The 17879-nt window shown below is 34.7% G+C and overlaps 1 protein-coding gene across 1 annotated transcript; it reads left to right on the top strand.

Moving 5' to 3' along the window:
* The first annotated feature begins 75 nt into the window (after nt 1-75).
* Nucleotides 76-10803, top strand: LOC112015350 (guanosine nucleotide diphosphate dissociation inhibitor 2-like). Its single transcript, XM_065765332.1, has 13 exons — nt 76-478; nt 2670-2732; nt 2858-2941; nt 3062-3169; nt 3270-3442; nt 4345-4456; nt 4602-4682; nt 4821-4883; nt 4994-5095; nt 5247-5371; nt 9542-9752; nt 9833-9907; nt 10451-10803. Exons 1-11 carry the CDS (start codon nt 392-394, stop codon nt 9582-9584), a joined length of 1041 nt encoding a protein of 346 aa, XP_065621404.1. The 5' UTR covers nt 76-391; the 3' UTR covers nt 9585-9752; nt 9833-9907; nt 10451-10803.
* Nucleotides 10804-17879: the final 7076 nt, after the last annotated feature.

The raw sequence follows: 17879 nt of genomic DNA on the forward strand, positions 1-17879 counted from the left end.
AAAGTTTAAAGACTTTACCCAAAATTAATTCACTGTCACTTGTGCTCGTAGAAGGACCACCCTATGCGGTGGTAAAAGACGCAAGACTTACTCCAAGCGCACGGCTGGAGGCTGGAGTCATAAGACTCCAGTCCACCCAAAAGTCTCATTAGATAAAGACTAAGACTCCACCCCCAAAACCACGGCATCTCTGCAGAGGAAAAGTCATATAAGAAAGAGAATGAGCCACCAACAGAAGGATTTAAGAGTAGAACCAGAACCAGAACCAGTCGAGAGAGAGAATGAGAGAGGCGGAGAGCAAGAGCTGAGAGAGAAGAGAGAGGCGGTGAGAAAGAGTGAGTAAGAGAGAGAGAAAAGGTATGCATCATTGACCTGTTAAAATCTCGTCGCGATGGATGAAGAGTATGATGTGGTAGTGTTGGGTACTGGTCTCAAGGAATGCATCCTTAGTGGTCTTCTCTCCGTTGATGGCCTCAAGGTTCTCTCTCTCTCGCACAATTCTTCATTCCTTATTGTTATGTCAATCTCCGATTATTCCTCGGTTTCCTAAATTAAGATCGCAATTGGGTTACTCAGATTTCTGATTTTGATAATCGAAATTGGATCTACTTTCTATGATTTAGACTTTTGTTTTTACACTTTCAGTAATCGTCGATAAAAAGTATTTTTTATTCTATTTCTGAGTCTGATCCTTTCCTACTTTCCAATGGCTGCTCTTTTTCATTAGGCAAGGACAGCGATTAGTTTTTGGTGTTTGCGGGATTTGAACCCAAATCATCTCCCTATTCGGTAACAAGAGATTTACCAGTTGAGCTATTTGGAACTCATGCTTTTAACCAGCTTAAGCACCAATACAGCACGACAAAACAATTCGTTAACCTGATTTACTATTAAATGCAAGATACCCATTTCGATAAAACAACAAAATTAAGCAGACATAATAAATAAAACTTGGGGACAGTGATTGCTCACTTATTATTATTATTATTCTTTCTAGTAATAGCTTTTCCTATTAACAAACCTCATGTCACAGCTGGAATACAATTGCATCAAAGTGGGCTATCTAGGATGTTACTTACTACTTATTTGAAAAGAAGAAGAAAAAAAAGTTGAACTACCTAGGAAGTCTAGAGGTTATTTGTGAGGTGTGTTTGTCATTTCCACAGTTCCTTTTCGCCATAGATGAGTAGAGGAGAAGGGTGGCAATCTTCAGCCTGAATATCGCTTATCCCTTCTTCTTGACTATCAATTTTTTTGGACTGCTTTGCAAACTTATAAAGTTGTATATTGATGTACCCTTGCACTAGAGTATCATTTGGTTAACTGGAAGACTGTTCATGTACCGGTTCAATATGGGGGTTTGGGTGTGCGTAATATGGTTTTATTTAATAAGTCTCTGTTGGGGAAATGGTTGTGGAGATATGCTATGGAAAGGAATGCCTTGTGGAGAAGGATAATAGAAGCTAAGGTGGGGGATGGTTCTTGTATTAAATTTTGGCATGATCCTTGGTGTGAGGAGTTTCCTCTGGAAAGTAGCTTCCTAGAATTATACAATATTGCTAGTAACAAGGATGCTTCAGTGGCTGAGTTGTTATCGTCCTCAAAGGCAAACTACCATTGGAATATTAGGTTCACTTGACTGGTTCAAGATTGGGAGTTAAAATTGGTTGCCTCCTTTATGGACCTCATATATTCAGGATCTTGGAGAAGTAGTGGGGCAGATAAAATGTGTTGGAAACTCTGTCCTAAGGGTGTTTTTGATGTTCATTCTTATTATAGGGCCTAATGACCCACAAACTCTGTTCTTTTTCCATGGAAACCTTTTTGGAAACCAAAAATGCCTCCAAAGGTTAGTTTCTTTATTTGGACAATGGCTTTGGGGAAAATCTTAACAGTTGATAATTTAAGGAGGTGAAAAGTGGTAGTGATGGATTGGTGTTGCATGTGCAAGACAGCAAGAAGAATGGGGAGACCGTTGACCACTTACTCCTACACTGCCTAGTAGCTCAAGAGTTGTGGAATATGGTGTGTACATTGTTTGGGGTTCATTGGGTTATGGATAGCAAGTTGGTCAGGCAAGTTCAAATAACTCATAATTAAGTTGCTTTGGAGAATGATCCCTCATTGTCTTATATGGGTCATTTGGAGGGAAATGAATGCACGTACTTTTGAAGGAATTGAAAGATCGATTTATGAGTTGAAGCTTTTAGCTTTTGCTTTTATTTTTTCTGACATTGCATGATTGGGCAAATGCTTCGTGTGTCTTTTCTTTCATTTCTTTATCTGATATGCTTGATTTTTGTACTTGCTTTGTTACATAGTACTTATAAAAAAAAAAAAAAAAATGTGCACGGTTTTTTTCCCCACTTTTAATATTTTCTGGTCATGCAAAACATGTTCTATAAAATGCACAGATAATATTTAAGACTTTAGTTTAAGTTATGGTTTTTTTTCCCCCACCTTATATATATATATATATATATGTTTAGTATTTTTCATAGCTTCTATCAACCTCTCTGGACTACCTTTTATTTTATGCAGTAGTTCATGGTTTTCCCTCTGAGTTTTGGTTGTAGAAATTATATTTTATACTGTTGGTTTGAAGCAGTGGACAAATATCATTTTGTGATATGCACCGAAGTAATTGATATTCATATCTTCTGAATCAGGTTCTGCACATGGATAGGAATGATTATTATGGAGGAGAGTCAACATCGCTTAATCTTATTCAGGTCTCATTTTTGCTGTGCCATTTGAAATTTGTTGAAGTTTTGAAGTCTGCAATTTTTTATTGCTTCTTTATTTTTTAGTATTATTTATTGACTGCTTTATCATTATTATTATTTTTTATTTACAGCTCTGGAAGAGGTTCAGAAGAAACGACAAGCCTCCGGCACATTTGGGCTCTAGTAGGGATTATAATGTTGACATGATACCAAAGGTGTGTGTAACAGTGTGTTCACTTTCTTTTGTCATCTTTCTGTATCGCTTATAACTATTTTGTTCACCACCTGTGGCCATACAAGTTTTCTAATGTATTGAATGATTTTTGATTGGCTAGTTTATGATGGCAAATGGCACTCTTGTTCGTGTCCTCATTCATACAGATGTTACCAAGTATTTGTACTTCAAAGCTGTTGATGGCAGCTTTGTCTACAATAAAGGAAAGGTATAATAATTTTCTTAAGATGTTGGAAGATGCATTTTACTTAGCTTTTATGTATTTATTTGATCTTAACTTGATTTGGTGAGTAAATCCGTGGTTATAGGTTCACAAGGTTCCAGCAACTGATATGGAGACACTCAAATCCCCATTGATGGGTATATTTGAAAAGCGCCGTGCTCATAAGTTCTTTATTTATGTTCATGATTATAATGAGACTGATCCCAAAACACACGACGGGATGGACTTGACTAGAGTGACAACTAGAGAACTGATAGCGTAAGCTCTTGCTCTTGCTCTTGCCTTCACTGTACAGGTTTCTGTGTCTTGCATAATGTCTTTTGATATTTGAATGTACAGTTTAGGCAGTTTCCATATGTTTTCGTAAACATTATGTCGTTGGTGTTGACATTTGTAGTTGTTTGTAAAATGTAAATTTTATGCCCAAAAGAATTATAGCTCAACTATATTTTTAAACACATAAGTTTGAAGCTGAAACTTGTAGAATTATTTAATTTAACCAATTAAATGTGTAATGTGAAGTTGTTAAGTGGAACTAATAAATTTAAGGCTAAACTATGCTTTGGGTCCTTGAACAGTCGAGTTCAAGATGGTCCCTAAAGAAGTTTCAATTTCGTACTTATAATTTTTAATTTTGAGCAATGTAGTCATTCCATCAATAAAACTAATATTGTCATTACAAATATGGATGTCGAGGCAAACATTGAAATGAGCCACACCATTAATTATTGCGATGGCATGGTCATCAGTTTGGATGAACTTGGATCTTTTTAAAATTTAGTAATAGAATTGAATTATGTGTGATATGTTAAGGATCGAAAGTGTTCTTTAGCCTAAATTTAATTTCTTGTTTCCTGCAGTTTACATGCTTTCTTTTATTTATTTAATTTCTTCAAAGAAAGGAAAGATGATCTCAAATGATGGCATTGTTAATTGTACTCATCTAGTAAACCTAGTGAGCACCAATAGCTCATTTGCTTATTATACTGTTGACATTTTCACAGAAAATATGGTCTGGATGATAACACTAGGGATTGAAAGTGTGCTTTAGCCTAAATTCAATTTCTTGTTTCCCGCAGTTTACACGCTTTCTTTTATTGATTTAATCTCTTCAAAGAAAGGAAAGGTGATCTCAAATGATGGCATTGTTGATGGTACAGAAAATATGGTCTGGATGACAACACTGTGGACGTTATCGGTCATGCATTAGCACTTCATAGGGATGATCGCTACCTTGATGAACCTGCACTTGATACCGTAAAGAGAATGAAGGTGGAAATTTCCTGGGGTTTATGGTTACTCCTTTCTATTTATTTTATTTTTAAATTTATTTTTAAACTTGGATTCTAGCCATAGAAAGTCTCAACAGCTTTGTATTACACTCATTATTTTTTGGTTTCTTTTAACCATGTCATAGCTTTATGTGGAGTCTCTTGCACGTTTTCAAGGAGGATCACCATACATTTATCCTTTGTATGGATTGGCAGAGCTCCCCCAGGTCTCATTCTAACACTCAACCCCCCTCCCAAAAAAAAAAAAAAAAATTCCCTTATACTTGTTAACACTTTTTTGTAATAATAAATTTGTGGTTTTGGTTTAGGTTAGTCAATTGATGTCAATTTGATTTGTTCCTTAGGCATTTGCACGACTTAGTGCTGTTTATGGTGGGACATATATGTTGAACAAACCTGAGTGTAAGGTATATGTGCTTCATATCTTGGATTGACACTTTGTAGTTGCACTTGCCATATTCTGGTGTATGTAAGATTGTGGGTTAGATGCTGAATTGGTTTGGACTTTGAATGCCAGGTGGAGTTCAATGAGGAAGGTCAAGTTCTTGGTGTCACATCAGAAGGGGAAACTGCCAGGTGCAAAAAAGTTGTCTGTGATCCTTCATACTTGCCCAACAAGGTAATTATCTTAATACTTCTCCCCCCCCCCCCCCCCCCCCCCCTTCATTTTCTTTCCTTTTTTGAACTTCTCTGAGGAACCTAATTACTTATGAATACAGAAGACAATGAATTTTCCATGCCTTAACAGAAATCTCTTTGCATTTCAACAGGTTAGAAAGGTTGGTAGGGTTGCAAGGGCAATTGCCATAATGAGCCACCCAATCCCAAACACCAATGATTCTCATTCAGTGCAAGTTATTCTCCCACAGAAACAGTTGGGTCGCAAGTCAGACATGTGAGTTCTGATACTGCGTTTCTGTTTTAATCCTTTCATATCTGCTGGGTTTTTGCTATATAGGAATGCATATGTAGCACTAATTTGATAAATAAAACTGGGTATCCATCGCTAAACTGGGTGAGATGAAGTGTCCATTTGGAAATAGCTTATCTAGCTTTTTGCTGAAAGTGTGCTAAAATATACTTTTACTTGAATAAAGTGATAAAAAGTGGGAAAAAGTGAGTTTGTAAATTGTTGTACATAAAAGCTAAAAGTTGAGTTTAGAAGTTGATGCCAAACAGAGACAAAGTCCTCATTTTTACTGGGATTTGGGGAATCAAAAGCTAGGAGAGTGAAAATAATTTTGATTAGGAGTAGTTTTCTTTCAAACACACAACCCACCGCTTTTAGTACGGGAACTTGGTGCTTACCACATTCCAATCTACCAGATGGTATTTTGATTCATTGCTATTGGTGGGAAATTGCAGGTTTGGATTGGGTCATCAATGAGCCGGGTATATAATTACCATTTACTTGTCTTTTTCCATGTAGCCAACACTCATATTAAACTCAACCCATTTGTTTAGGATGGGATCAAACCTACCTTATAATCTATAAATATATTTGCATACATAATTACATATATACATGCATGATGAACACGCACATACACAAACACACATACATCTCTTTCAACCATGATAACTCATTGGAGCTTGCTGGACCCAAGCCATCCTATACAGTGAGCATCTACAGGAAATCCCTCTCCATCTTCTTTTCATTACTTAAATGGGAATAGTGAACAAGGATAGAAAGTGTGCTTGATGATTTGCCAATGAGCTCTTGCAGTTGGCTGCTGGCACCTCCTTTCCTTAATAAGTGCTAGGTGGAGGGCGAGGTTGTAGGTTGAAGACTCATCCGATGTGTGTGTAACTTACCAATAAACAAAAAGGAAGTATGCTTGATGCTTTTTCAAATCTACTAGGACTTGATCTTTTTGCATTGTTATCATTTTTGATGACTATGGTGAAACACTTTTCCACTTTCCCAATTGGTTTTTCTCGTTAGAGCAATGTTGGTGTTATTCACTAAGTGGTCAGTTAAATCCCTGGTTCTGTCCCACTTAGTCCATCCAAGGATGTTTTTGCCACTGTAATTTTAGCAGGAAAAATTCTGTGACTAGCTTGTCTAGGAATGGCAACGGGTCAGGTTTGGGCTGGGTTTTTGATACCCGGACCCGACCCGTGGGTCCTCCCTTATTACTCGGACTAGGCCTGTTTAATAAATGGGTCTTTTTTTAGCCCCAAAGCGGGCCCGTCGAGTCTCCGCGGGCCCCATCCAGCCACTTCTGGGCCTAATCCGTGGCCCAATCTAACCCAATCTTATTAAAAGAAAAAAATCCAAACCCAAACCCAAACACAAACACAAACACAAATCAATTAACATTGTTATCAGTCTTGCTGAAATGAGATTCTTAGACATAAAATAAATAATAAATAAACACAAAAAATAGAAGAAACAAAACTCCATTTATCATTTATGGACAGATTTTTACATTAACACAACATTCACTCTGATTTTTACATATTGAATTCTCAAAAAAATACCCAAAAACAAAAAACTACTGAGAGAGGAAATGAACCAAGAAAAAAAAAAAAAAACAAAAAAAGAGAGGAAGAACTCAGACCACTAAAGCTCCATTGGCGGTGGTTTTAGCCATCAAAATCACCCTTGGGCTTCACCTGACCTCAACACGGCCAAGAGCTCCTTCGATCATCACATCTCTCTCCGATCTAACAATCTCGTGCTCCTCTGTGACAAAAACGGCAACCACCACGAGATCCGTGCTCCTCCATGAGGGTGAGGGTGGGTTGGTGAGCGAATGAGAGTGAGGGTGAGGATGAGATGTGAGTGTCTAAGTGAAAGTGAGAGTAAGTGAGGGTCGGATGAGATGCAAGTGAGAGTGAGAGTCATTGAGATGAGGTGAGGGAGGCGGTTAAGTTGAGAGAGAAATGAGTTTTAGGTTAGGGTTGTGATATATATATATATACACACACATAGGTAGGTAGGTTTTTTTGTAATTTTATATTTATGCTAACTGGGTTGGGTTGGGTCCGGGTTCGGGCTGAGTTTTTGCCAAAACCCGGACCTGCTTTGGTTTTTTTTTTTTACCCAAACCCGACCCTATTCTTTATCGGGCCAGGCCGGGTACCCGCAGGTCGGGCATAAATTGCCATCCTTAATTGTCTATGTTAGTGCTTTGTGAAATTAATATTGTGTAATTTCATATCGATGAGGTGTCTGATCATCAATATATATATAAAAGCAAAAATCTCATGCGGGAAAGCATGAGGTTCTGTTAAGTGGTGCTCTAATTTTGCATTTAGTATTTTTTTATTTTTTTATTATTTTTTTATTTCTTAATGTTGCCTAAAAGTTCACATTAACTTATTTTATTGTTATCTTATTAATATCTTATTAATAGCCTAAGCTTACACAACACCTTTCTCTATTTTTCATGTCTTTTAGCATACCTACCGTTTTAGTATTTTAAAAACAGCAAACAAAAAAAGAAAAGAAAAAGGACTAATAGTAATAACTAATCACTGTGGTCGTCATCGAAATGGATATATATGATTGATGGTTCCCCATTGCTTATTGTGGTGCCTTTGGAGGGAGAGAAATAGTTGGTGCTTTGAAGATAAGGAGAGATCCATATTTGACTTGAAACTATTTTTCTTTAGATTTTTAATGGATTGGTTTGCTGTATTGCGGAGCCAATCATTTTTATCTTTTCATAATTTCTTAGATTTTTGTAATTTTTGTTCTTGATTGTTTCAACCCTTGTACACTTCCTGTGCACTAGGGTGTTCCTAGTTTTATTGACATCGATAAACTTATTACTTATAAAAAAAAAACTAATCACATAAGGCCTTGAAGAGAGATAGAAAGGCACAAAAATGTTGTGGATTGTTAAATCAAATGCATTATTTCACTATATATTACTAAAATAAAAAACCTGAGACTAACAAAACATTTGAAAGAGAGAGGACTAGGAATCTAAGGAATCACCACCTCTTGGCCTCCTACTATCCCCAAGACGCTGAAACCCCTATGAGTAATTTTTTTTTTTCTTTTTCTTTTCAAAATTAGGGGCTTAAATATGATTTAGGTATGGGTAATTTGATTGGATAGTTTTTGTTTTGGGTATATAAGTAGGGAGAATATTTGGTCTGTAATGTAAAGCCACATTCCACCATGGTTTAATTTTAAATCATCTATACGACATATGAACACACTTGCCCACATCATGTCTTATTGTCACAGTTTTGATGAGTAGAAGACAGTGACAGAGTTGGGCATACTTTCATTTCATGGTCTATATGTGAACGCAACATGAATTAGTTGATTTTTATGGTCTCATTACTTTTTTGCATTTATTTTTGGTTTCATGATTTAAGAAAAAAAAAATCTTAGCTTGAGAAGGCTATAAATATGTAGTGAAGCTACTAAAATAATTTTTAATATCTCAAAATGTATACGTTTCTTTATTCTAATTTAGTTTATTTTATTTTATTTATAATATATATATATATATAAAATAATATCCAAAACCATTTTATATAAAATATTACAAAATTATCTGTGCATCGTACGAGCAACTTACTAGTTTCTCTTAATTGTTATGGCTTTGTTGTGTGATTATACATGCAAAAAGTATTTTGTATATATTTCTTTACTCTAATTTAGTTTACTTTTTTTTTATAATATATGTACAACATTATTCAAAATTGTCTTACGTAAAATTTCACAAAATTATTCGTGCATCGCATGGAAAACTTACTAGTTCCTCTTAATTGTTATGCTTTGTTGTGCGATTATACATTCAAAAAGTATTAGTTTTAGGTGCTTTGATGTTTATTAGTTTTTCTCTATATTACTGGTAAGGAGTGCCTTTAGGTACATTTGTACTGTGCCCACTTCATCCTACTACCGCACTATTACCACTTTACTATTTATTAAACCACCAAAAAGGAAAAGAAGAAAGGTATTGAAACAAGTCAATGTTGGAGACTTCCAGATGCCATTAGAGCAATGACTTGTCATTAGTTATTTATTGTGGTGCTCCTTTTCTTCTCTTATGTTTTCTTGGGAGCTTGATTTTGTTATCCTTCTATTGTTGAGCAGGTATCTTTTCTGTTGCTCTTATTCTCACAACGTTGCTCCATAGGGAAAATTTATTGCATTTGTTTCAACAGAGGCGGAGACTGATCATCCTGGGACTGAACTTAAGGCAGGAATTGACCTTCTAGGGCCTGTTGATGAGATATTCTTTGATATTTATGACAGATACGAACCAGTCAATGAACCGACCTTGGACAATTGCTTTATATCAACTGTAAGTTGATATCCACAATTTTACATTGTAGCTTTTACTAACTAATGCAAGCTGAACAAGTCTGATCATCATGTTTGCAGAGTTATGATGCAACAACACACTTTGAGTCAACTGTCTTGGACGTACTCAACATGTATACCATGATAACTGGGAAGGTAGTGCATTTTTTTATCTTGCTAGGCAACTGGATCCTCTCCGTTTATTAGTCATCCTGCCATGTCCAAATTATTTCAAGAACATGCTTAGTAATTATCTTTTATTTTGATAATTCATGATGCTACACACGTGATTACCATAATGGGAGCCCCTTTACATCAACAAAGGACCAATACAATGACAAATTTTAATTACAGTGCTAATATAAAGTTTCATATTGAACTACTAGAAATGATACATGATCTAGGTTAGATTTACTTGCTTCAAGGAATAATCATGAAAGGCTACCTTGGTGATTGGAAGATCAGGCAATTACGTAGTTTGCACTATACTGTCCAATATGATTATATGATACATATCTTACCTACACACACACACACATATAAAGGATTCTAGAAAATGGTAGGTTGTAAAAATCATTCCTGTGGCCATTAAAAGTTATAATTTCAAAAAATGATTACAGATAAAAAGTGCTTGTTTCTCTAAATCGCTGGAACTGCATGTGCTACCCTTGCAATGTTTGACCTGATGTTTTTGAGCAGGTTCTTGATCTCAGCGTGGATTTAAGTGCTGCCAGTGCTGCAGAGGAGTGAGGATTGAGGAACACTTCACAGTTCTGCTTTGTTCCAACCTCCTTGGAGAGCGTTGAAGTTGCCAGTCAATCAAAAAAGAGTGTTAAAAGTTCGCCAGTCACAGAAGTGGCATTGGACTTGTGATTGTTTTCTCTTTCCGTCATAGACTATGTTTTATATGATAAAAAGTGTTGTTTCATATGTACTTTGGTGGAACTTGATGTGTAGATTTATGATGTGCATTTGACTACTTACTTGTGGTGGCAGCTTCCAAATGAAACTTATTAATTTAATTACAATAGCATTTGTATAACGTCCCAAAATGGATGAAGGCCCTTCTATCTGCCCTGTGTGGGTTACCGATAGCATTACGTTCTTAATAGGAATTGTCAATTGCCAACTGAAACTTAGAAAACTCGCTAAGCCATTCAGAAGAACCTGCGGTATTCTCTTATGAGTCTCATCAGTCATTATGGCTGCCCTGCCCTTCGATACCTATTTCTTATTGCTACTACAATGCCTCAAAACATTTCTAACTAATATGTCAAAAACATCATATTTCTTATTCCTTATACAATGCCTCAAAACCATTTCTAACTAATACGTCAAAAGTATATTGAGTGGAGTTGTAACTTTAGGCTACAATTAAGTTTGTAATCAATCTTTGTTCATAATAACATTTTAAAAGAAATAAATCCAAATCCCATAATTCTACTCGTTGACATTTATAAAACTAGTGATTTTTATGTTGTTTTTATGTTTTGTATTGAAATGACTTTGAAAATGGAGAAAGTGAGGGAGAGGCAACCAGAGAGTTTGAAAGTGAGAGAGAAAGGCAGCCAGAGAGTAAAGCCGCATTGTTATCTCTTTTGATACCATTTTTAATAAAAAAAAAATTAGAGATTGTTATTTTTTGTTTTTGAATGGGTTTTCTGTTGAGTATTTTGTTCATTTGTTGTTGTTTGGCCTAATCTTCCTATTATTTGAGTTAATTTATAGGCTAAAAAGCAAATTTCATAATTTAAGTTTGATTGAAATTCATTTCGATTCTCTAACTTTACTTTGGTTTAATTGAGTTTTCTAAGTTTCATATTTATTCAATTTAGGTTTTTTTTTTTGCCAATTTCGTTAAAAAAATTGCCATTGAATATTAAATTAACTAATTAAAAAATGAATTTTTTTAATAAAAAAAGTCTCGCATAAAAAATCTATGAAATATTTTTATTAATTAAAGGAGATATTTTTTTAAATGGCAAAAATTTAATGTAATTGGATGGAATGCTTGAATTAAATTCAATTGGAGAAAAGTAAAATTAGGTGACTAAAATGAATTTTACAAAATTAGAGGATGTCATTTGCATTTTAGTCTAATATTTATTGGTGTTATTTGGGCATTTATCTATTTTATTTTTTTTATTAAGGGGTTAATGATTATGTTTGGGGGGCTATATTATTTTTCTTAACATTTACACTTTTTCCAACCTTTCTCATTCTCTTTACCTTTTCATCTCCCCAAACATTCTACCTTGATATTAGTCTTCCTCTTTCCTTTTATCTTCCTTTATTTTGTTTCTTTTTGTTATTATCCTTTTAGTATAAATTTGTCATTCACTCTTCCATTCTTTACATAATTTTCTCTAAAAAAAAAAGTGGTTATTTCCTACTCTTTCTCCCTCAATTTTTTGGTGGTTTTTTATTTTTATTTTTCCTGCGTCTCTATTTTAGCTTGATAAAGTTTTGTATTCTTTAGAACTCTATTTTGGTTGATGGGATTTAGTTTTGTGTCATAAGTTTTTTATTTTTATTTTTTTTTATTTTTTTATGACTTTGATTGTTAAATATTATCATATTGCATTATAAATAATTAAAAAAAGTATATAAGAATGTACTATTATTATATTACATAGAATTATTTGGATAAGTTAGTATTTATTGTTATGTATTTTATTTTATTTTATTTATTTTTTTCACATATCATTTTATTTAACATTTACTAATGAAATTAAATAAGTGGATTTGTGCAAAGAAGAAAGCTAATGGACTTTACTTTTATAAGGGCCATGATGAAGTCAAAGAAGTCCAACCTAATTAAATTCAAGTCCAATTGGAGTAGGGAATCAAATGAAATTTGCATCAAATCCAAGTGCAATTAGGATTAGGATTCCAGCCTGCGCACTAGTTAGTATTTGGAAAATAACTTTCGTCTGAGATGTCCAATTGGGATGATTCAAGTTGGGCTGGAAAGCTAACTTAAAGGGCTACAACTTTGTTTTTTTACCAAAAGTCCGAATTCTGAAGTTAAATGGGCCAAAAACGTCAGTTAATTGAAACCTAAAAACCTGGATTTTCTCCAAACGGGAATTCAATTTGTAATAGGATTCCTTGATCTATTTAAAGGTTGTTTAGGGCAAAATTTAGAGGGAAGCTGCTGTTGAACATAATTTAGGTTTTCTTAAATTTTCTATACAATTTTTAGAGTTTTTATTTGTGTTATGGCTGCTAAGGCAAGGGGTGAAACCCAACCGTTTATTGGTATGTTCTTAACAATTATTTATTAGTTTTAATGCTTATGTTTTTATGTTTTTGATTGATTTACTCATCTAGAAAAGTTTTAGTTCTGTATAATCCTTTGATTTGTTGTAGACTCCGGGCACGTTAAATGCTTAGTATTCTCTGCGAACTAATTCATTAGTTTTGTTTTCCCTAAAATCAATCAATTGCATGAAACTACCTTAGACAATTAATTCTTAAAATTTTATTGTTAAATCATCTGACTAAGATCATCCTTCGTATGAATTTTAGTTGAGTTATAAAATAATTATTATTAAGACTACCAATAGATGTGTTGTGTGTGGATCCCTAAACCTTAGCGCCTTAATATGTTGTTATTTTCTACCCTTTTTGAGTTTTGAATCTTCTAATTTTTGAAAGCACCACATGAAACAGAGATCTACTTTTTAGTTCTAATAAACCACTGTGGGAAGCAAAATGATGAATTTTTGTTTAAAAAAGAACCAATCTTAGGGATTTCATGTATGCTCTCAGAACCTCATTAAAGAATTCCCATTCATTTTAGGAAAAGAAAGAATCTTTGGATCATTGCTGATATCTTATAGTAGTAGCACTAATAAAATAATCAAAGGTCCTTTCCCAATTAATTGTTCTTTATGTAAAGAATAAAGTTGTAGAGAAAGAGAGAGCGTATTTGGTTATCAAGAAATTGCAAGGGAAAAAAAATCTTGAGAAAATAAAATAGAATTTTAAAATTGGAAATAAATAAAATATTTCCAATTTATATTTCCTTAAAATAAATCAGTTTATATAAATAATTAATGCATTATTTTTTTCCCCTTAGTGTGGTCAATACGTTACGTAGTTCACTGAGTGAAAACATATTCAAGATATATATTACTAGAAATAGATAAGTGGTTTTTTTTTTTAATATAAGCCTTTTTTATTTAGCATAAACAAACTTTTATTAAAAAAAAAAAAAATTAGCTTAAAAGAAATTACAGATTTTGTGGTCAAGAGTTAGAAATCCATACTGCGTTTGTCATCTATGAAAGATAATTTTTTTTCTTTAGTTTTTACTATTGTTATAATGGATTATTCTTTAGAAATAATTTTTAGAAAAGGAAGTTTGTTATGTGTTATACTTGACCCATTCTCCTTTAAAAGTTACCATGGCTTCTGATGAGCGATTGTGGTGTGTCATTGTGTTAGAATTTCATTCCCTTTCTTTGTGTGTGTTTGTTTCTTCAAAAAAAAAAAATGATATATTTATCTTCATCCCTGAAAAAATTCTCTGGCTTCCACAGGTACAAGCAAACATGCTGCAGTAGAACCAATGTCAGTGAAGATGCTTCCTTCCGGAAAGGGTGAAATTCAGATTGTTCCAACTGATGGTCAGCTGTTGGTTGAAGTAAGCAAATATTCCAAGAGGCCTATTGAGCGCACTTTGTTGAGGATCTTGAGATACATGAATGATGTTACAGCCCGAAGAATTGGTGTTCATGGAAGTGGTGGGATTGGGAAGACTAGTGTACTGAAAGCCTTGATTCCCAAGTAAAAAACTTGTTTGATGTGGTTATTTGGGTGACTGTCACAAGAAATTGGACCATCAGAAAGGTTCAAGATGAAGTGTTACGACAATTATCATTGTCATCAAAAGATGTCAAAACTGATTTTGAAATTGCAGGGAAACTGCTTCAGGTTCTAAAATGCCAACGGTTTTTGTTGCTTCTGGATGATGTTTGGGAGCCTATTGATCTAAATGCAGTTGGTATTCCTGATCCTGCTTTAGAAAATGGCTGCAAGATGATACTTTCAACTAGATTCTTGGATGTGTGTCACATCATGGCTGCTGATAGAGAGGTTCAAATGGAGGGACTCCTACCAGAAGAAGCTTGGGAGTTGTTTCAGGAACAAGTGAGTAGCATCAATGTGGACTCTCCAGATATCCAGCCATATGCTCAAGATATAGTTCAGAAGTGTGGTGGTTTGCCATTGCTGATTATTGTTACTGGAAGGGCGCTATCTAAGGTGAATGATGCTTTATCCTGGATGCATGCATCGAGGGAATTTTCACGGTGCAGTGCACATGGAATGTATGGTTTTGAATCTCTAGTCTCACAATTGAAATTCAGTTATGACAGATTGGAGGGTCCTGAATTGAAGAGTTGCTTCCTTTATTGTGCCTTATTTCCAGAAGATTGGCAGGTCAGCATATTTGAATTGGTAGAATACTGGATTGAAGAAGGTTTGATTAGTGGAAATTGTACTGATATATATATGAGGGGATGTGATATAGTTGGTGCTCTTGTAGGAGCCTCTCTTTTACAGAGCTCAGAATGTGGTCGTTCCATCAAAATGCATGATCTGATTAGGGATTTAGCAGTCGGTATCTTGTCATTAGAATGGGAGGGTTATCAATTTCTGTTTAGAAGTTATTCCAGAATGGCACAGCATTCAGACATGGGAAATAGTTCATCATACAGATTACTTGAAAGTTTTCGAAGCAATAGACAATCAATTCTTCATGGTCGTCAGTTCTTATTAAGGGCTGGTGTAGGTCTAACTGAACCACCTGTAAAGGATGAATAAGTTATCCAAGATGATGTTTTTGATGGACAATAAGTTATCCAAGCTACCTGAGAGACCAAGTTGCCTCAAACTTTTGGCATTGTTCCTCCAAAGAAATCATCACCTAAGAGTGATACCTTCGCTGTTTTTTGATTTAATGCCTTGCCTTATAGTTCTGAACTTATCCAAGACAAGGATCAAATCCTTGCCAATGTCACTTTTTACGCTTATGAGCCTTGAGGTACTTATTCTACGCAATTGTGAACGCCTGGCTCAGCTTCCATCTGAGATTGGATCTCTGAGACGACTAGAGGTGCTTGATGTCCAAGGAACAGAGATTGAAAAATTACCTTATGAGATTTCTGACCTGGTTTCACTGAGGCACTTAAAAGTATCATTTTACGGAACTGTCGACCAGAGTGAACATGATAGTCTGCCTCATGAATTGGTCCCAGATGGAATAATATATCGTCTCCATGAATTGGAAACTCTGAGTATTGATGTGTACCCAGGAGATGAAAGGTGGGATAGGAATGTGAATTCTGTCATAAATGAGGTGGGTAACTTGGAAAAAGTTAATTGCCTTCTGTTGTTGTTTCCCAGAAGTACAGTTTCTTGAACGCTTTCTTGAAAAAAGCCTATCATGGAAAATTCGAGGTTTAACTGATTTCAAATTTTTAGTTGGCCATGATGTTGAACGCTTCTCATATCTGGTTGGGGACAATCTGGAGTTTGAATATGTCCAATGGGGTCAGTGCATGAGATTTGTAAATGGTGAGATGATTCCAGATTCGGTTCTGAAAATATTAACTTGTTCTACTGCATTCTATCTGGATCATCATATCAAAGTCTGCAGCCTAACAGAGTTCGGGATCAGTAATCTCAATGGACTGAGATTATGTATTGTGAGGGATTGTCCCAAGATTGAAACAGTTATTGCTAGCAAGAACCCATTTGAAGTTGTATTTCCAGTTCTGGAGCACCTGAGCATTTATTATCTGTCTAACCTTGGGAGGATTTGGGAAGGAACGATACCGCAGGGAAGCTTTGATAATCTAAGAATATTGACAGTGCACACTTGCCCCAAATTGCAATTTGTTTTTGCAAGCTCCATGCTCCAGTTTTTCTCCAACTTAGAGGAGCTGATAGTCGAACATTGTCCAGCCATTACGGAGATTATATTTCAGGACCATGTGGTTGATTCTGGTAGTGGCACACTCCCTAGATTGAAAACGTTAAAACTTCACTATCTACCTGAATTGGTTAACATTATGCAAGGTGCATGGCCCCCATTAGAAAATATTAGCATCTACAATTGCCCTGTATTGAAGAAGCTTGGCATTGATTCCAATTCAAGTCATACCATAAAAGAGATTAAAGCAGAAAATGATTGGTGGGAAAAATTAGAGTGGCAATATGCTTCATTACACTCACGTCTTCAAGCTTATTTCACCTCTGTTTCTGACAATGATTTATAATAAAAATTTGCAAGCATAAACATGGATTTATCCCTTTTCGGTACCATCAGTTGCTCTGCTCGCATGGTTATCAGGAACAAAAAGAGGCCATTCCAAAAAGATCCAACAAGAACACTGGCAGCGTGGTTAACTGGCCATGCATGGCAAGTGGCGCAATTGGGACGGTACATCTATACTACTATTTAAGGGGCTTCCCCTGTTTGGATTCCACATTTTTTATGTCTAAAATACTCTCATCATACCCACTTACAAGTTTTCAATTAATGGGGATAGATATGTAAATTAAAACTTCTATACTTTAAAACTTACAAACTCACGTACGTTTTGCAGTTTCTATCTCTCATTCTTCTTCAAATTCAAGACATTTAGTTTAGCTCTACATCCTCATTTCTTTTTCTTCAGATTAAAAACATTTACTATCAGAGGCTCCAACAAATTTTCAGGTTTTATCTTTTGTAAGTTCCTCTTTGTTTTGTTTTCTTTTGTTTATTTATGATTGACTTTCTTTGAGTTCTACTTTTTTTTTTCTTATATGTATCACGTTAACTCTCTTTTTTCTCTTTTTTTCTTTTTTAAATGTTACTTTCAAAGACTCCAACAAATTTTCAGGTTCTATCTTTTGCAAGTTCCTTTTTGTTTTGTTTATTTATGATTGACTTTCTTTGAGTTCTACTTTTTTTTTTTTTTATGTATCACGTTAACTCTCTTTTTTCTCTTTTTTTCTTTTTTAAATGTTACTTTCAAAGACTCCAACAAATTTTCAGGTTCTATCTTTTGCAAGTTCCTTTTTGTTTTGTTTATTTATGATTGACTTTCTTTGAGTTCTACTTTTTTTTTTT

The sequence above is a fragment of the Quercus suber genome, unplaced genomic scaffold (genome assembly GCF_002906115.3).
Source record: "Quercus suber isolate HL8 unplaced genomic scaffold, Cork oak 2.0 scaffold_622, whole genome shotgun sequence".
Taxonomy (NCBI): Eukaryota; Viridiplantae; Streptophyta; class Magnoliopsida; order Fagales; family Fagaceae; genus Quercus; species Quercus suber.